This window comes from Equus caballus, chromosome 11, assembly GCF_041296265.1.
Source record: "Equus caballus isolate H_3958 breed thoroughbred chromosome 11, TB-T2T, whole genome shotgun sequence".
NCBI lineage: Eukaryota > Metazoa > Chordata > Mammalia > Perissodactyla > Equidae > Equus > Equus caballus.
In genome coordinates, this window is record NC_091694.1 from 25,657,588 (window position 1) to 25,677,935 (window position 20,348).

The 20,348-nt window shown below is 40.3% G+C and overlaps 2 protein-coding genes across 5 annotated transcripts in view; one reads left to right on the forward strand and one right to left on the reverse strand.

The window, feature by feature from the left end:
* The window catches only part of FAM117A (family with sequence similarity 117 member A), a 57,508-nt gene extending 55,073 nt beyond the window's left edge, over nt 1-2,435 (reverse strand). The window contains exon 1 of one of the 2 annotated variants that reach the window (XM_070226277.1): nt 1,788-2,435. The gene's annotated coding sequence lies outside the window, so the exon portion shown is untranslated. The remainder of the gene's footprint in view (nt 1-1,787) is intronic. The other variant, XM_070226275.1, reaches the window with a different exon arrangement.
* Nucleotides 1,903-20,348, forward strand: part of KAT7 (lysine acetyltransferase 7) — a 30,381-nt gene continuing 11,935 nt past the window's right edge. The window contains exons 1-7 of one of the 3 annotated variants that reach the window (XM_001502506.7): nt 1,903-2,139; nt 4,603-4,750; nt 7,063-7,239; nt 8,918-9,157; nt 13,007-13,089; nt 16,621-16,710; nt 18,137-18,235. In XM_001502506.7, coding sequence (XP_001502556.1) covers nt 2,125-2,139; nt 4,603-4,750; nt 7,063-7,239; nt 8,918-9,157; nt 13,007-13,089; nt 16,621-16,710; nt 18,137-18,235 — 852 coding nt within the window. In that variant the 5' untranslated portion in view covers nt 1,903-2,124. Of the gene's footprint in view, nt 2,140-2,476; nt 3,277-4,602; nt 4,751-7,062; nt 7,240-8,917; nt 9,158-13,006; nt 13,090-16,620; nt 16,711-18,136; nt 18,236-20,348 lie in introns of those variants that run through there. The other 2 variants (XM_023652699.2, XM_003362400.5) reach the window with 2 other exon arrangements.

A 20,348-nucleotide genomic window follows, 5' to 3' on the forward strand; every position in this document is an offset into this window, starting at 1 on the left:
GAAAGAAAGAAAAAAGCTTTTAGGAGTCCCCCTTTCCCATTCTAAATATACCTAGCTGTTTTACTTTCACCTTAAGTATATGCGTTCCTTATGATCGTATTTCTATCCTATTGGTTAGTTTTTTCATCTTTCCACCAGAGTGTACACTTTCCAAGGACAAGAACCATGTTTAAAAGAAACTATAAACTCTTTTAGCGTTAGCTGCAGTGTTTGAAAATCCAGTGTAAGAGATTAACCAGTGTTGAACATTTGTAATGCTGGTATTTGTCTGATGAATGGTTAAGTGGGGATAAGATTCTAAAATACTAATTTCCAGGGAGGGATACTTAACCATCTTTGAGCGCTATACACTCAGAGACTGTGAAATGGGAAACATATTCTGATTGACTAGCAAGCATTTTCTGTGGGTAGAGCACGGTCTGGGTGCTATTAAGGATGGTATGAAAGAATTGATCCATGCTCTTAACGTAAGAGCCCCTTACCACTAGTCGAGGAGCCAGAACATCCAAGAGTGCCCTCAGGAATACACCAGTAAGTGCAAAATAATAGTAATAGTGTGAAATTAAATGCTTAAGTGCTGAAGGAATACGGAAGAAGAAATGTGAACACTTTTCAAAGAAGTTCTTAGGTGCAGTTTAACCTAAATAGGTTATTCAAAGCTATTTATACTAAACACTAAAAGCTAAATACTAAATAGTAAAAGCTGCTTGTGTTAACACCAGCCCAGGATATCCCCAAGGAGAGTGCTGGCTACGAGTCTGGAACTTTAACTCTTCAGAGGTCTCTGTTTAGCACATCAATCAGATGTTTACCTTCGGCTGCTTTGCTCTTTAGCTCTGCTCCAGGGGGAAATCTCCATCTTAGTTGGTCTCAGGTGGAACTGGGGTCTAGGATCCTAACTTAATGACTGAGCTTGCCTGGATTCCACCCAGTGGCTCTTGGCCAAGCTTTGGTCCTCTCAAGGCTTTTCCTCCAGCAAGGTTAAATCCTGAACGCCTGCTCTCCACTTCCCAACGTTTGCTTATGGCTCTTCTTCCGGCCTTATTTCCTTGACTAACCTCTCCTTCCCAGGTCCTCTCAAAGCAGGCCCTATCTGTGCCTCTTTTAGCTGCAGCTTCACTAAAAATATTTCTTCCTCTTCTTCCCTCCCCCAACTCCTGGTTCAAGCATCTGGATTTCCCGAGGTCACTTGGGCTAAATGGGGTTCAATGCTTCTCAGACTCTGGTACGACACCCACCGCCACCCCCGCGGGCCGCCCAGGGCTCTCAGACCCACACAGAATGGGGGAAAGAGGTGGGTGCTTTCCACAGAGCTAAACTGGGAATTCTTTGGAGCTACGGCTTCTGGAGAATGATTTTGCCTCCTTCCGCAATGCGAACGACGAACTTACTTGCTGTTCGCTAAGGGCAAGGACAATGTCTCCTCTACCAGACAGGAAACTTCCTGATGATGGACACTACCCTTTCGTTCCTTTCACAAGCCCCCATTCCCACCACTTTGAGACACAGGATGGTTCTTAAAATACAGTTTCTTGAGCAAAACATCCCTTCCCAACTTAGAATTTATATGATAAACGGAGACGTCCTTTAGCCAATTAGGCAACGAATGGGTTAAATCTCAGCAACCTGATGGATTCTGGGGGTTTCTTTCCTCGACTTCAGAAATCAAAACGACCGGGAAGGGGAATTCTTGCCCAAGGTAAAGATGAGAACCGTTAACTTCAACTGTCAGGCTTCTGCCCCAAACAAGAATGGCTACCCACGCCCACAAAGGGCCATTCCCCTACCTAAAAATGGCTGGCCCGGGTTTCTTCAATCGGTGCCACTTTCTGCCCAATTCCAAAATGGCGCTCACTGGCGTCACCCGAAGGAGCAAACCTCCCAGCACCCTCTCTGGCCCGTAACGTCAGGTGACGCGAGCCCCAGCCGGAAGTGAAGGAAAAAGCGCCTCAGCCCGCGGCGCCTGCGCAGAAGGCTCTAGACGCTGTGAAGCAGGAGGCACTTGGGATCGTCCGCAGGCTTGGGACTGCTACAGAGGCCGCCACGGAGCCCGCCGGAGCCACCGTTCCTACTGCTGCTGCCGCCGCTGCCCGAATCGGAACCGTCGGGCCGCAGCCGCCGGCAATGCCGCGAAGGAAGGTGAGAGGAACGGGACGGGAGGGGTGGCGGGTTTCTAAGGACGGTCGATTGAGCAACGTGACGCAGTTGGCCACGCCTCGCGCTGGTTGGGTTCCAACTTCCCGCTCGCCGGAACCCAGATCAGCAAGCCTCTCTTATGTCCGTACCCAACGGAAAAATGTGGGCCCGACCCTGGCCTCGGCCTATGCCTGCGACTATTCCCGCCCTCTGCTTGCCTGGCTAGGAGGCGTTCTTCTTGTTAATTGGTCGCTGCAACGCCTAGGAGCATATTGATTGGCTGGTGACACCGCCCATTTGGGCCCAACGGTCACCTCCCCGCGTGCGGGGGCAGTGTCTCGGCCCGGCCCTGCGGCGCTCGGACTGGCTGTAGAGAACGATCCCTCCTTGTTGATTGGCTGCGCTTGGCAGTCTGTCCCGTGGGGGCGCGGTTTCGCGGGACAGCGATTGGGTGGCACGAATCGCGGCCCTTCCGGCTGGTGATGCTGATAGGTGGAGGGGCGGGGTTTTGGAGCATCCTTCCTTTCCGGGCAGGGGGTACAACAAAGCAGAGGACCGGGTGGTAGGGAAGCAGCGCCCACTCCCAAGGGATCCCACTCTGGCCTGTTGCCCCTAAGCAGTAATTTTTCCTTATTTGCTTGGTTGGACAGCGCCTAGAGAAATGCAGTTCGTAAAATCAGCAACTTTCTAGAATTGGGTGGGACTTATGAGATCACCTAGGGACACCCTCGTCCCTTCTCTTTGCAGCTAAACAAACAGAGGCCTAATGGAGTGCTTCAAGCCGCTCAATTAGGCAATGGCAGAGCCAGGACTACAGAACAAATCTAATTCAGTTCGACAAATGTTTATTGATTTCTTGCTACGTGCTGGTTGCTGGGGATTCAAAAATTAGATTTGATCCTTGGGTTAAGGAAATCACAGTCTCATGGAGAAAACAGACATTTAAATAGCTGTGGAAGGATCTAGTAAATTTTCTCCTTGGAAGTATGTATACATAGCGTTATGGGAGGGAAGTGAGGGAGCGATGGTCTGTTCTGGAGTAAGACGGGAAGTAGATGGTGAAAGCCTGAGAGAAGAGCTGAGTTTGAGAGTCAAGCCTGGAAGAGATGGTCAGAGATGATTGGGGATTCAAATATTTGGGTAATTGGACTAGGTGACCTTTAAGACTCCTCCTTCATCCTATCAATTTTCTGTGACTCTTTCTGGGGCCTCTGCTAATTTCTGGGCAGATTACTCTTGACATTTGGAAAGCTGGGTGGTAGTCTTGCTCATTTTTACAGAAATCTTTCTCTTCACAGAGGTTTTCAAAAAAATATTTACCCTTCTTAATATCTCTTAAAATGATCTACACTGGTAGGTGGTATTTCTATTAAGGCTCACCAAATGCAGGAATAGTATTGGTGCCTTGGAATAGGTCCACTAGTCCCCTTTCTGCAATTCCCAACTACAAAGAGCTCTTGAAAATGTAAGTTTCTTTAGTAATTTATTTGGTGGCCAAACCTATTCTAAACTGTCCTGAGGCTACTTAGAGTTTTTGTGTGTCTCATTTACTGTGATTCTTTCTATAATCTTGCTGCAGAAGTAGTAATATGTTTGATTCTGGGTGTTATTTGCAGAGTATTTTCTTTCCAAAAACCTAAAAAGTTATGAATTCTAACCACAACTGGCTCTGAGGGTTTTTGAATAAAGAGTAGGGGACTTGTGGTTTGAATCTTTGTATTGTTTTTTTAGCAAATACTCTTCCTTTTCTGGTTTAGTAAAGAGTATAGTGTTAATGCTCAATTGGTAAAAGTTATCTTTCTGGCTAATCATGCCTCGGGAGGCAAATAATTGACAAATAATTTTTAATAAAAAGAAAATAAAAAAGCCCTCTGTGTTTGAATACTTACGAGTCTTCATGTGCGAGCTTTTTTTTTTTTTTAAAGTATTCATGTAGAGAAACTACAAAGGTAAATAACGTAAGAAAGAATTTTACTGTTTTTCTGCTTATGTTCTTTTGTGATCAGAGTTGTGGACCATGATATTTTGAGTTTGTGTATGGTTTTTAAAAATGTGATAGCTGTTTATGGAGACTTTGAACAAAAGCTACCCTAAAGTTAAATGGAGTCTAGCACTAACATTTTTCTCACTACCTTGGACTTTATATAAAGTGCATGGTTACCGTCAGCCAGACTATTTGGAGTTAGATACTTTTATTTCCAGTTTGTGGTACTCACCTTCAAATGGACTTGTTTCAGAATTAGTGATAATACAGTAAAAGTTAATTCTCTTTCTTCATTTATTTAATAAAGGTGCATTATTTGTAGGTTGTTCCATTTAAATGCTCTCAGTAAAGGGAAGTTGGCTGTGGAATCCTTCTTAGGTTTGAACTTGGTGTTTTGAGCATCATGGTTGATATTTCCAGTGTTAATACAAACCCGCAGAGTAAATGCTTCTGTGCTAATGTCTGGATCTATGGTGTTACAGAGGAATGCAGGCAGTAGTTCAGATGGAACCGAAGATTCCGATTTTTCTACAGATCTCGAGCACACAGACAGTTCAGAGAGTGATGGCACATCCCGGCGATCTGCCCGAGTCACCCGCTCCTCAGCCCGGCTGAGCCAGAGTTCCCAAGGTAAAAGTCTTCCTTCTTCCTGACGGTGCCTCATAGCTGACTGACTGGTCATCATATTATTGTGCTAGTTAACATGGAAACTGATCCCTTGCCTCGATGTAGATGACAGAATCTGGTAAAATGCAGAATGAGTGACTATAGAAGTATCAGGTCTTTCAAAATAATGGGAGTGCTGTCCAGTTTGTAGACCCAAAGGAGCTATGTCTGGTATAATGGATGGGTGTCACATGTACGTCTTGAGTCATTTAATTTTTCTTAGATTACAGTTTTCCTGTCAGTAAAATGGGAATGTTACCTTTTCACTTTCTGTTACAATGGTTTAGGCTTAGAGACTTAGTCTCTTGAACTTTATTGGAAGAGGCCCAATATTTCTAAAACTATGTTTAATTCTGTAATATAGTCAGATACACAATTAGTAGATGTAAATAGTTGAGCCAACTATCAGTTGTAAATACCCCAAATTTTGCTTTGGTAGTAAAGAATAGAGAGTCTCGGTCTCTTGGAGGTTTCTCTAGTCTAATTGGCCATCTGGGCTTAGATTGGAGGGTACCCCTGTCCCCTCCTGGCTTCACTCTGGGATTCCCTGGGGGAGGAAAGAAGGTTGCAGTTAATACAGAAAGATGGTAATCAATAGGTGATAATGGATTAAAGGGGAAAAAAGTGTAATATACTTTGAGCTCTTAAATAGTGCTGCTTTGGTTACTGCTGTGTGCACATGTTGCAAAATGAGAGAGAAACATCAGTTTTTCAAGCAAGAAAGTGATAACATTGTCTCTCAACAACTGTTTCTAACTTTATTTTTGAATTTAACATTTCAGCTAAAGTATAGCTGTTGTCTTTTGATTTCTCAACTTTTTTAATTTTTTTAGCACAATGGGAATATTAAATGGCTACTATAATTCTGAGACTGTGCTATGTACTGGAATGCCATGATAGAACAATCATAGTTCCTGCCCTCAAGGAGCTCACAGTTTAGTGCGAGATATAGAAATATAAACTGATCACAGTAATGCATTGTGGTAAGGGCTCTGAGAGAGGTTTGCATAGAGTACTATGGAAGCCCAGAGATGGGGCAGCCAACTTAGGGCAGATCTCCCAGATGGAAATCTTAAAGAATCTAGTAGGAATGTATAAGGTGAAAGATGGGAAAATGTTCTTATAGGCAAAGGGAACAGTATATGCAAAGGAAGGGGCATAATGTTCTTAGAAAGTGTAATTGACCAGGCTCTGGACACCTGAAAGTTGTAAATATTTAGGATGTCTAGGAAATACATGAGCTCTGGGTCTCTTTCTAGTTATTTTACTTCATGACCACAGAGTTACACAACCCCTGGGGGCACCATTTACAGTGTGTTCTGTGTAAGGGGTCCCTCTGTAAGCGAACGTGTGGACTGCATTATAAAGGGAGCCCCCTGGAGTGTGCGTACTGACAAGCTAGCTGTGTGCTAATTTCACACAAGTTTGAGGATTCCACTTGTTTTCTTTGGAGAATCTGTAACATTTACATATTAAGATTTTTTTATTGTTTAAAATATGCTTTAATTTTGGCTTCGATTTTCTTTTATTCTTTGTTTAAGCGTCATCACATTGGAGATGTAAAAAGGCTACTTGGGCGCTTCAGTATAGGTTTTGCCATCCAAAAAAATTGTAAAAAGCTATGTTCTTGCCTTACCCTTTGTGAATCTATTACGATTTTACTTTGGGGTGTCAGAGAGGGTAATCAGGAAGAAGAAAAGATATCTCTGAATAAAGGAACTATTTTTATGTTGTTACACCTTTAGTAGTAGAATATCTGTGATATGGTGGATTAGAGTAAGGGAAGAAAGAGAGGATGCAGCTAATATTTATAAAGCACTAGATCTACATTAAGTGCCTTCCATGAATTAGCTCCCTTATTCCTCACAACAGATGTATGAGGAATGTGCTAGTAGTATTTTCCTGTTTTTATAGCTCAGGGAACAGGCTTGGAGGGATGAGCTTGCCCAAGATGCCACGGCTAGTTGGTATGATGGAGTGGGGTTGAATCACGTTCAGTCTTGGTTCCAGAACCTAAGCTTTTGATTCTACACTATATTGCATCTCTACACCTGATCTAGGTTCTTTTGCTTATATTTTATGTAATAAATAAATAGGATTTGTTTATTTTATTTAGCTAATAGTAACTAATACTTTATTCGATAAAAATAATTTGTTGGATTTTGTGAAATATAAAGAGGAAGGCCTGCATGCTGATAAATCATATGGTTGGAAAATAAAAGAGATACCCTTCTTTTTTCTTTAATTATTTTATTATTTTTTAAAATCGGGATCAGATTCCAGCCCTGTTCGAAATTTGCAGTCTTTTGGCACTGAGGAGCCTGCTTATTCTACCAGGAGAGTGACCCGTAGTCAGCAGCAGCCTACCCCAGTGACTCCGAAAAAATACCCCCTTCGGCAGACTCGTTCATCTGGCTCGGAAACTGAACAAGTGGTTGACTTTTCAGATAGAGGTGAGTGGGTATGGTATGATTTGCACCCATTACAGAGAGAGAGTGGTCAATTTCCTTTTTTTTTTTTTTTTTTTTTTGAGGAAGATTAGCCCTGAGCTAACAGCTGCTGCCAGTCCTCCTCTTGTTGCTGAGGAAGACTGGCCCTGAGCTAACATCCATGTCCATCTTCCTCTACTTTATACGTGGGATGCCTGAAACAGCATGGCTTGACAAGTGGTGCCATGCCCGCACCCGGGATATGAATTGGCGAAACCCAGGCCGCCAAAGCGGAACGTGCGCACTTAACTGCTGCACCACTGGGCCGGCCCCTCAATTTCCTCATAAGGAAGGCATGGGGCCACTGCAGGTAGATGCCTAATACTGACAAAATCCAGCTAGGTGAGTGCTGTTTGCCTGATTCCTTTCTTATGTCTTGCTGAGGACAGTTTGGTACTGGTGTATTCTTGAGGGTCAGAATAGCTAGAGTGTATTAGATGGGACCTGCAATAGGCAGAAGAGACTGTGGGACCTCTCACCCACAGATAAAGAAGGCTTGAACCAGATTTTCTTACAGCCATGCTTATCAGTTCATTCATCCCTGAATTTCTGAGGAAGAGTGACCTTCAGTAATGGGGAATGGCAAGCCCGAATCAGAGGCCTTAGAGCAGAGGTTACAGACTGGTGAGCTTCTAGCCTGCCAACATGGTCGGTTGGTTTGCTTGCATAGTACTTACATTAAAAAAAAAAAAATTGTGGGGCCGGCCCTGTGGCCGAGTGGTTAAGTTTGTGCACTCCACTGCCGTGGCCCAGGGTTTCACTGGTTCAGATCCTGGGCACGGACATGGCACCACTCATCAGGCCACGCTGAGGTGGCATCCCACATGCCACAACTAGAAGGACCCACAACTAAGATATACAACTATGTACGGGGGGGATTTGGAGAGATAAAGCAGAAAAGAAAAAGAAAAGAAGATTGGCAACAGATGTTAGCTCAGGTGCCAATCTTTAATTAAAAAAAAAAGAAATATTTGTTGCCAGTGTTTGAAAATACAGCGATTTCATATAAAAACATGGGTTACTAGTTTCTTTTAAAAAGTGGAAGGATCTGGGAACAGTAGGTGGCCTTTCACCCACAGTAATAATTGCTTGCAGCTGAATAGTGGTTGTCACCTGGAGATGGACAGTCAGCTCTCTATTTGGCCTTGCTCAGTCCCTGTAGGCATTTGGTTTGCAATCCCTGCTTTAGAGTCGAAATTCTTAGACTACCACAGCTAACTCAAGAGTCAGGCACGTTCAACACTCTCACACCAAGTGTGTTCAATGTCATCCAGAAAGACAACCATTTGCGTTGTCTTCCATCCTCTGTATCTCCTGGAAGGAAAGTGGATGGTAATGCTTTTTAAAAATTTATTTCCATCGGTTTTGATTACTCATGATTGGGAGCTTAGGAGAAACACAGATAAGTGAAATATGTATTAGGTAAACTCCAAATTTAATTTTAGTCAGAATGTAAACTTGCACAAAAGGAATGATGTTAGTTTCTGTTCCTTTTCCATTTAGCCTTAGAGCAGATAAATGGCTAAAAGTTACTGGTTATATGATAGAAAGAGGATCTGGGAAGCCCATAACGTCTTTTAAGTGATAAACCTTTAGGTAAATGAACTCCATTCGTGAGTTCTACCAATTGCTTTTACCATAGAAACTAAAAATACAGCTGATCATGATGAGTCTCCACCTCGAACTCCAACTGGAAATGCACCTTCTTCTGAGTCTGACATTGACATCTCCAGCCCCAACGTGTCTCATGATGAGAGCATTGCCAAAGACATGTCCTTGAAAGACTCAGGCAGTGATCTCTCTCATCGCCCCAAGCGTCGTCGCTTCCATGAAAGCTACAATTTCAATATGAAGTGTCCTACACCAGGCTGTAACTCTCTAGGTAAGTGTGCCCCAGCTTTATGACACGTGTGTTTTGTGGTTCTCTATCCCTCTGGAATTGGGATCACCGAGAAATGTTTAGTGTTCTCTTGCAACCTAGCTTCTTAGGCTCTTCAGTGATCACATGCTCAGAGTAACAGTGGGTTGCCTGCTTGAATAAAAGCATTTCTGCTTATTGGCCTATTGTCCATAGTAATAGATCTGGGTGCAAGGAAATTAACTGTGATGCACCATTCAGTTTATTGAGAGCTTTTCCCAGTGAAAAATTCTCTTTCCAGCAAAAACAAAGCAGAAGACCAGTTATCTCCAAATACCTCATTGCATGGTACATAGTTCAAGCTTAATGAGGACTAATAGAGCATAAGCTAGTGCAGAATAGTAGTTGGCCGTACCTATTGAGAAAATGAGAAAAACAGATTTCTCCTCAAGAGGGTAAGACACTGAAAGAGTACAGACGAGACCCTGGCCTTTTGTGACTTCAGTAGCTTTAAGTCTTGTGGCTTTGTGTACTTAGGAAGTGTCAAGTAGATAAATGTTTCGTCTCAGATAAATGGACATTTCATTGTTTTCTTATGACTTTTACCCCCTTACTGAGAGATTTTTGTAGTGGTTTAAACCTTATTGCTCCTTAGGTAAACTTAGGTGCAAATGTGGGGCTTGAGCTTTTGTCTAGAGTTGGAAGGCGGTGATTGAGAGATAAGGGGCCTTTTACTATGGGTCTGCATCTCAAATTTAGCCTTAGAATGTGGTCCTCAGACTCAGAAAAAAGGTAGAACAGAGTAAGTTGCTATTTTGCAGGGCACCAGTACATTGTCCCCTGTATTTTACTTATTTGGATCCTTTCCTGGTCTTAGCAGCAGTTTCTCAGATAATTTCAGCCCATCAAAGTGCATAAATAGAGTAGGAGTTCCCCTGAACGCCATGCCAGTCATCACTCACGGTACTTATTTCAGACCTAAGTCAATTTCCTTGGGATAAATCATGAAAAACCAAGAACAGATGACTTCATTGTATAAACACTAGTACAAAAGATAGCTAGTATGCTTTAAGAGGGCAAGGGGATCTACTTGCCACAGAGCAAGGAAACGAGCCTTATCCCTGCATCCCTAAATTGTTACTTTTATGTACTATGTTTAATCAGTCATTTAATTCTTACTGAATATTTACCATGTGCTAGACACTGTTTTAAGTCCTGGGGGTGTCGTTGTGAACAGGTCAAAGTCTCTACCCTCATGGAGCTTGCAGTCTAACTGGGGAAAGCAAAACAGATAGATGCATGATACATCAGCTAGACATATGTGCTATGAAGGAAAATAAAGTAAGGAGTGCAGAGAGGGTAGGATATTGTGCACACACACACACACACACACACACAGTAGATTAGGAAAGCGACTCTGATATGATGACATTTGAGCAGAAACGTGGAAGAAGAGAGAGACTGAGCCATTTGAGTATTTGGGGGATAAGCATTATGGGTAGAGGGGACAGCAAGTGCAAAGGATCTGGGGCAGGAGGATGTGTAACCAGTTTGAGGCATACTTAGTGCCAATATGCCTGGGGCAGATGGAGATGAGGTCAGAGTAGGGGCCTGGTTGTGTGTTATTTGTGCCCAGGACTTAGCCTCCTTAATGGGGTAGATGAGAGGGTAAGTGTAAATCTGTTGCATCAGAGGAAAGTTTACTGTGACTTTTGGTATTAATGTACTGGTGAAGTTTGAAAAGTATGAACCTGACCTTCCAAAATTATTCTTGATCCTATTCCACTCTTTATCTTAGGAGAAACAATGTCATTAATTTTTCTTGATAATTTTGGTATAAAAGTATCATGTGCTTTTGATAAATTAAAACCCTACAGGAGGGTTAGAAGTGCACAAGTAAAAGTTCTCCACTCACATGCTCAGAATCATGCCCCAGATGTAAAACTACTGTTGGTAGTTTTTTATGAATGCTTCTAGTAACTTTCTGTACATATATAAGCACATGTTTATATACATATATTTCTTTTTTGTTATTCATAAAAATGAAACTATACAATGGTTGGTTAGACATCTTGGATATTTTACGTTATTAGCACTTAGAGGTCCATCTGTTTAAAGGATATAGAGAATTCCATTATGTTGCTAGTTCATAAATTATTTAAATTGTCCCATATTCTTTGACTTTTTTTTTTAAAGATTGGCCCTGAAGCTAACATCTGTTGCCAATCTTTTTTTTTTCCTTTTTCTCCCCAAAGCCCCCCAGTACGTAGTTGTATATTCTAGTTGTAGGTCCTCCTGGCTCTGCTATGTGGGACACCGCCTCAGCATGGCTTGACGAACAGTGCTAGGTCTTCACCTAGGATCTGAACCGGCGAAACCCTAGACTGCCCGAGTGGAGCCCACGAACTTAACCGCTCGCCATGGGGCCAGTCCCTATTCAGTGACATTTTGATTATTTCTCATGTTTAGTTCTTTGAACAATACTGTAATGGATAGCCTTGTATGTACATATTTTGGTGTCTTTCTAGAAAATCTGTTGGGTAAATTCATAGCAGTGGAATTACTAGGTCAATTGATCAGCCGTCATTTTTTAAACTTTTAATATAGATGCATTAGATCGGTTTTAGCTTACATAAAATAATAAGACATGACTGGAGTAGTGTGCTTGGAAGTGTAGATGCATGATACCTCACAAGGTGTGCTGCAGCTGGGATCTTACATTTTACATGCGGTCTTTGATTTCTGAGGGTAGTTTTTTGTGTCCAAAATCAATTGTATGGATCTCTGAAATTACGTTTCTAGTAATACACTCCCAGAGAAATGGCAGCCTGTATATCCTATATTAATTCCCCCCTCCCTCAGTGCTTGGATTATTTTTGCCCTTTAAAGCTTACTCTATAAATCATGTTGTATAATTTTTAAATCCCAATGTCTCCTTTATCCAAAATTGTCTTTTTTCTATGAAAGAAATGTGAAGATTTTTGTAGACTTGCAATTTAGGTTAACTAATTTATCTTCTTATCTCATTAGCATTGTCTCACCATTCCTCTCAATCTTAGGTATTTTATAAACCTGCTGGTTGAAGAGACATATAAAAAGGAAATAATGTGTGTTTATTCAGTTCCCTCTGTCTTTTCACAAACCACATGAAAAACAAAAAAATGAAGAGATACTCCTTTAGATAAAATGAGCTTTCTCTATTGTTACTCCTAACACTTTCCCCTCATAAGAGGGCCTGGTGCAAACTGCCTGTTTAAAAGTTTGATTATAGAAGAAGCCTAAATCTTTAAACAAAACCAGCCCTGCCTCCCCCCAAAATGAATATATTTCATCTGGTCCAAAATTATTAAAATGTATTTACTAATATGATAGAAAAGGCCATTTCTTTTTCCATTTTTCATGAGGTGTTTTTGATTATTAAAAAGTTCAATTCAGATTGAATAGCATTGCAGAATAGAAAGGAAAGTACACTTATTATACATATGACTTGATCACTTTAGCATAGGAATGTTAAAGTCCACCAAAAGAAAATAATCCTGCTTGTAATTTTGTGCCTTTTTTATAAATGTATGGCTTTATAATATTTTGGAATTTGAGAAATATATCATCCGAACAGAAGGAACTACAATTTATATCGAACATACACGAGTACCTTCAAAGATTGCCAGATCCAACTTGTGGAAGAAAAGAATTTATTGTTGGTGCAGGTTATGGCCCTAACAGCAGTTGCCTTTGATGGATTCAATCTGTGATCAGACATATATTTGATAAAAATGATAGAGCAAAGAAAGAGGTTTGTCATGGAGGAAAATATCACTTTCTAAGCTTAAATCTTGTTCTATCTTGAGATTAAGTTTTTCCCTCCTTTAACAGGACACCTTACAGGAAAACACGAGAGACATTTCTCCATTTCAGGATGCCCGCTCTATCATAATCTCTCAGCTGACGAATGCAAGGTAATTGTATTCTCATTTATTCAGTATATACTTATTGAGTGCTTACCATCTGCCAGGCACTTTGCTAAACCGTGGGGATATAGTGTGAACAAAATGGGCAAGGTCTTTCTTACATTCTAGTGGAGAAAACATCATAAAAAACAACTTTTTTTTTAAAGAGCCAGTTAAACGGACAAATAAAAGAATTATAATATGTAATGGGTGCTTTGAAAGAAATTAACAAGGAGGTTAAATATGGAATATTTGCAGCATCACCTTCTAGTGCATTGATACTTTCCATTGAAAATTAACTTCAAAGACTGCTAGGAACCTTTTCCACTAAGAAATAATTTGCATAAATATATGATCTCGATATTTACGTATTAGCTTCTCTTCTTATAAATCTATGAAGACATTTTACTTTTAAAAAGTTTTTCATAATTCTTCTCTTTCTCCATTTATTTCTGCGGAATACTTTTCCTTTTTTGTTGTTACTTTCAATTACACCTGCTCTTGGCTTATTCTTGTTTTAAATTCTTGAAAAACAGAGTCCTGGATAACCTTTGGGTTTTTGGAATAATGGGTTTAGGAGTAGAGCCTAAGATCCTATTGTGTATGTTCCTGTGTGGGTTGCTGCTGCCAAGGATAGAACCAAAAACTAATTATGGGGAAGCAAGAATTGAAAATGTTATTAATTAAATGGATTGCTTGGGTTGTATTTGGACAGGTTATCCAAGCTGGTTAGACCAAAGTATTAATTGTTTTTTTTGTGGTTGTTGTTTTGCTAATAAGGCCAGGGTCATGGGTTTGTTCCTGTCTGAGCCAGTTTCATCCTGCAAGGAGTTAGATTCCCCAGCTAAGGTCAACTCTCCCTGATTCAGGAATTTGTTCTCTTGTTTACAAGTAGACACCGTGATAGAAAGTTTGTGTGTTTAGTGTTTCAGCAAAGTAGTGTATTTTCAGTGCTTATGTGGATTTTAAGGTTGAGGACACTTACTCTTATTCTTCATTCCAATCTCTTGTGTAAACAAGGCAGTTTCTTCTACTCTGTGTGAGACTAAGTGGTAGGGCTTCCCATTGTCTTCCCTTAGTCTGAGACCACATAAAACGGAACAGCTCTGCGGACATCTGCATCAGAAGCTGACAAGGTGTTAAGTACTTCTTTCTCTGAAAATGACTGTGATCTCTGTTTTTTGAGAGTTGTTCTCCAACACTTCTCTTTAAATCTAACCATCTGATACTGTGGATGGTTTTACGTAAAAGTCTTCGTAAGGTCTAACTTTAAAAATTGTTGGCGGGGCCGGCCCCTTGGCTGAGTGGTTAAGTTCGCATGCTCCACTTTGGTGGCCCAGCGTTTCGCAGGTTAGGATCCTGGGCGAGGACATCGCGCCCCTCATCATGCCATGCTGAGGTGGCATCTCACATAGCACAACCAGGGGCACTCACAACTAGAATATACAGCTGTGTACTGGGGGGCTTTGGGAAGAAGAAGAAGAAAAAAAAGAGATTGGCAACAGATGTTAGTGCAGGTGCCAATCTTTAATTAAAAAAATGTGTCAAAAAGCTTGTTGGCTTGTAGGAATAGGACCATGTTACCTTGAGCAATTTATTTTTAAAAAAGAAAAAGAAAAATTTCAGTTTGGGCAACAAAAATCTGAAGAAAGGAAAGCATTTCCTGAATTTTTCCTCTTTTGTGCTCTCTTCTTTACAAGGGGAATCAGGTGCAGCGTAATCCATCTTTAGCACTGGAACATGTGCTTGGAGGATCAGGAGAATTTTCTGAAAGATACATATTTTTATTACATTTGGAACCCCAATGGAAAGATTAGACTAATTCCTCACATTTATTAAAAGCTCTAGAATTTTTTAAGTACTTACATGTACATGATTGCTCTGAGTTTCCTGGTAAACAATTACAATCAATGATTTTACCATTTTTATTCAGTCACATTTCTGTGACTGTATGTGCCAAACAGTGTACAGGTATCTGAGGATGCTGTAAATGAGATGAAAGACTGCATTCAAGGAGCTTACATTCTCATGGGGGAGGTAAAATCAACATATGAATTAATCAGTAAATGCGAATTTCACGTAGTGATAAATCCTGTGGGGAACAAACAGGCTATAGATACAGAGAGTGACTGGGGCTAATGGGGCTATGGCATTGCTTTTGCTTGGGTCGTTAAGGAAGACGTTCTGGAGTCGGCATTTGATCTGAGTCATGACTGATGGCAAAGAGGAAGTTTGGTTGCGTCAAGATCTAAGAGAAGAGATCTAAGTAGGGTGAGCAAGTGCAAAGGCTGTGAGGTGGGGATAAACTGTTGGGTTTGGGGGACTGAAAGTATGCCTGTGTGGCTGGAGCATGATGGGAAATGTGGAAGCAAGATCCAGGTCATGAAGAACCTATAGGCGTTGGCACAAGGTGTATGTTTTTATTCTGGTGGCAATGGGGAACATTTGAAGGGCTTCAGCAGGTGTGATGTAATTTCATAAACACTTTTTAAAATCACAGCTTGCTTGTATGTGGAGAATGGACTGGAAGGGGCAAGAGTTGACCCAGGGTAGACTAGTTGGAAGGCTGCTCTAGAGTTCAGGTAATAGATGGTGGCCTGGACTAGTGTTCTATCAGTGGGGATAGTAAGAATTGATTGGATTCAGGATGTATGTTAGAGGGAGCAGCCTAATAAATTTGATGTGAGGTGTGAGAGAAAGAGAAGAATCAAGGGTGGCATTCAGGTTTTTGACCTGAACAGTTGTTTAGAAGATGTTGCTGTTTATTGATACAGGGAAGATTTGGGTGGAGTAGATTTGTGGGAGAATATCAGTCATTCTCTTGTGACCATGATGAGTTTTAGTGTTGAAGTTGAATAGGCAGTTGGATATGAGTTCTTCACTTCTGAGAAGATGAAATTGAAACTGTTGGAGAGCTAATGTAATTTAAGAACACATAACTACAGATTTAAGTTTCCCTATAGACTTGACCACAGGTATTCAACCTTTTCTTTGTACTCTTCCCTCTGTTCTTGCACTTCCTCACACTGTTTCTTATCCCTTGTACAGTGGAAAGAGTCCAGGCTCAGAGTCATCAGACTTAATTAAAATCTTAGCTTGACCATCATTTAGTTGTACAGTCATGCGCTGCATAATGATGTTTCAGTTAACAATGGACCACATGTACGATGGTGGTCTCATAAAGTTAATACCATATGGCCTGTGTGTGATAGGCTAGCCCATCTCGGTTTGTGTAGGTACACTCTGTGATGTTCAGGCGATGACGAAATTGCCTAATGATGCATTTTTCAGGATGTATCCCCATCGTTAAGTGGTGCGTGACTGTAATTATTTCACTTCTCTGATTCTCAGTTAATGGCTGAGAAAACAGAATGTGAAGTTTGCCTTATCTGTTTCTTCTAGAGATTGTGATATAAGTGTGAAGACCCTTTGAAAGTAAAAGCAGAACACAAATTCAAGGGATTACTATGGTATTCTTATGCTTTAAGTAAACATAGTCTTAGAAGCAGGTGGATTTATTGACATTATTGATGGTTGCAGGTGAGAGCACAGAGCCGGGATAAGCAGATAGAAGAAAGGATGCTGTCCCACAGGCAAGATGACAACAACAGGCATGCAACCAGGCACCAGGTATGGGCCTCGTTAAAGCTCTGGCCGTTCACAGTTTGAGAGCCAAGTCTTGGCTCTCCTCTGCCCCATGACTGTCTTTAGGTATATCCATGTCTCTTGTTTCCTATGGTATGTCTGAATGACTGGTCTTCAGTCATAAACTCAGAATCATATTTGTTTTCCAAATGGTAAATTTTCATGAAACAAACACTTCTACCTCATAAATGAAGGAGTCATGCTATCTTTAGTAATAATAGTAAGAGAATAATTATAAAGGATAATCCTGATTATTTGAAAGATTGCACTTGCTGGTTTATTTCTTCATTTTGCATCCACTTTTTAACCCATTGTAATTTACCTTCAGACCCCTCCACTCTGCTGGCATGTTTCCAAGGTCATCAGTGGCTTTTCCTTAGCATTTGACACTTGTTGATTATGTCATTTGTCTTCCTTTTCCCTCTTTACTAGGATTCTAAGATGCTGCTTTGCTCTAATCCTTCTTCTTTGAACATTCATGCCTGTTGATTACACTTAATTCCTTATTCCTCTCTGAATGCCTTTGGTCTTTGCTCTTGCTGTTTTTCTGCCTAAGACTCTATACCTGTACCAAGAAGAGGTTGTATTTATCCCTCAAGGTCTTGTGCAACTCTCCACTGTTGTAGGAATTCTTCCCAAATCTTCTCCTTCCTCATGTATTCCCACTATGATGTTCTCAGAATGTTAGTTTAGCCCCTGTCACGTGATATATACTTAGCTCATCATATGGGTGTCTGTTGTGGTTAGATTATAGGTGGATAGCGCAGGAAACATGGTGATGAGGGAATTTGGCTTTGGAGCCAAACAGATCTGGATTTGAATACCGTGACTCTGTTATTCTAACTGTGTGGTCTTGGGCAGGTCAGCTGACCTCCCTAAACATTATTTCCTTGTTAATAAAAAGAGTAAATAATACCTCCCTGGTAGGGTAAATTATACACATAAAGTACCTATCTGCAGTGCTTGGCAGGGAATAAGCACTCTTTAAGTGGTAGCTACACTTTTCTTCATTGTCTATCTTGTTTTCTATTCATAATCAGTTTTTAAATTTTTATTCATTTTTGTATCTGTACTTGGAAAATGGTAAGCATTCAATAAATGCTTATTGAATTGAAGCAATCTTTATTTTATTCCTGTTGCTTTGATGGGAACTTGCATCCTTGATTTATGTTCTGTTTGGGTTAATATTAAAGTAAGTACATTCCTGAACTCATATTAACTGACAGTAAAGGTAGTGGTCTAGGTGATGGGGGAGCCCAATTTGGAATTTTAAAATTGCTATAGTATTTACAGGGTGGTTGTAACACATCTGGCATCCCCGCCTCCTGCTTTTTGGTTGCTTTCATTTTGAAACTTAATTGCACAATGGGTTTTCTAGCTAGCTTCTCAGTTTTCTCCTTTTTCATTTTAGGCCCCAACAGAGAGGCAGCTGCGATATAAGGAAAAGGTGGCTGAACTCAGGAAGAAAAGGAATTCTGGGCTGAGCAAAGAACAGAAAGAAAAATACATGGTGAGAAAAAGTTAAATATTTAATTAGCATGAACTCTTGCTCTCACGTTTGATTCGTTTTGGTTTCTAAGCTTCTGCTTTTCAGATTTGCCCTTTAGTATTCTCTATAAATAGAAGGACTCTTCTCTGGCAGTTAGAGTTTACTATAATCCCCCAAAAGTGGGTTGTTAAGACTAGAAACAGGAGGTCTTTGAAAAACAAAATACTGTGAGAATTTAGATGAAAAAAATTCAATCCTCTAGTTGTTTGTAAACCTCGCTATAGCTTTAAAGGGTTAAATTCACCCTCTCCAACAAATATTGGAGATGTCTGTGCAAGGAAAAATATTCAAGTGAAGTGGTAGTCCACTTATTTTAAGAAAAAATAAGATTTCTACATGATAAAAGGTATTAATTGGGTAATATGTTCTATAATAGATCTTTTTGTAGTATTTTAACTTTTTTTTCTAGTTTTAAAAGTAATGCACATTTGTAATAGAAAATATAGAACAGTTAAGAAAGGCATACAGAAATACACATTAATTCTACTACCTAAAAATAACCACAGTTAGCATTTTGGGATATATCCTTCTGGCTTTTTACATAATGCCTTATTTACATAATTTGAATATTACTATAAGTACAACTTTGAATTCTGTGTTTTCACTTAAATATTTTGAACTAATTTCCTCATTTCAATTAAAATTCTTCAAGAAATTTTTTGCGTAAAACTTAATTTTATGTAGAGATTTGTTTTGTCATAAATGTGTTAATAAATGCTTACTATTGAAAATACGGAAAAAAGAGAGAAGAAAAATTCCAAGGAAAACCACCCACCAAGATATAAACCACTGTTACCATTTTGGCTTGTGATCTGTCTTTTTTATGATGTGTATTTTTATTTTTTATTTTTTCATGGAGTTAAAACATTTGCTTGTTTAGTCATTAGAATAATTATGAAAAGTATGTTTTGTGGATACTTAGTCAGCATGGCTTCCCTAAGACAAAAATAGGCCAAACTATGTATTTACTTTTTTGGTAGTCATCACTGTCTTGAAAATGATAACCTTATGAGTAAATGGAGATGGGCCAATGTGAGATGGGTGGTGTGTTGTGGGGTGAATTTGTTGGGTGTGTAGAGGGAGGACTCTAGTAGTGGGCTGTGGGGTGCAAGGTTGTATGCTTCCTCTGTCTTGGTCAGTGTTTTTATCTACAGATTGGGTAGAGGGGCAATAATACGATAATACCATTTATTGAGTGCTCATATGCTAGACACTGTGGTTGTGTTGCTCATCATCTTTGTAACAAAGATGAGTGGTATTTCACCTATTTTATAGATGGGAAACTGAGGTTTAGAGAGGTAATTTGCCCAGAATCATATAGGTAGAAAGAGTGTCTGAGGTAAAAGCTGAAATTTGTCTTCCAAACATCTGCTTTCCAGTAGTTTGGGCTAGGTTATTGGACCCAGCCTTCCTGGTAAAAATGCTGGATAGGACTTTTTTTTAAGCTTTTAAAAAAAAAGAGTTCATGAAACTAGAAGAAATAATTAATGCTTAGAACCTAAATCTTAGGTGAGAGTCCAAATTAAACAAGATATCCATCAGATGGGCACGGATTAACTCAAAGAAATTTTACTAGGGGTAAAGGCATTGGTGAATGGTTTCTTCATATGCTAATATGTGTGTGAAATCTATAATGTTCTTCCCGGGGATGAGCCATCCACTCCACTTAACCACCATTATCTCCTATTCTCTGGGTGGGAGGTGGAGTCTAGGACGGAGTGGGAAGGGCTAGAATCAAAGGTTTAAAAGGGAAGTTTCCACTGTGGAATTTCTTTCCTGTAGAATGATACCTGTAGTGGCCGCCATGGTAAGATCTGATAATTATTTAAAACTGGATTATTTTTATGCTTCTGATTTTCTGTGACTATTCCCTCTTTTGTTCTTGCTTGATGTTTAGTAAAACATTTTTCAAAAAGGCCAGCCTGTTCTATGCACTTAGGCTAGAGGAGTTCTAACGTGGTAGCATTACAGTGCCTTTGGCGGACAGCGTCATGGTGGGTGCAGCAATTCAAGTGAGAGAATTTACAGAAGACTGCCTAGTCCAACTGCCCCTTCTACCTGCAGATTGTCCTTT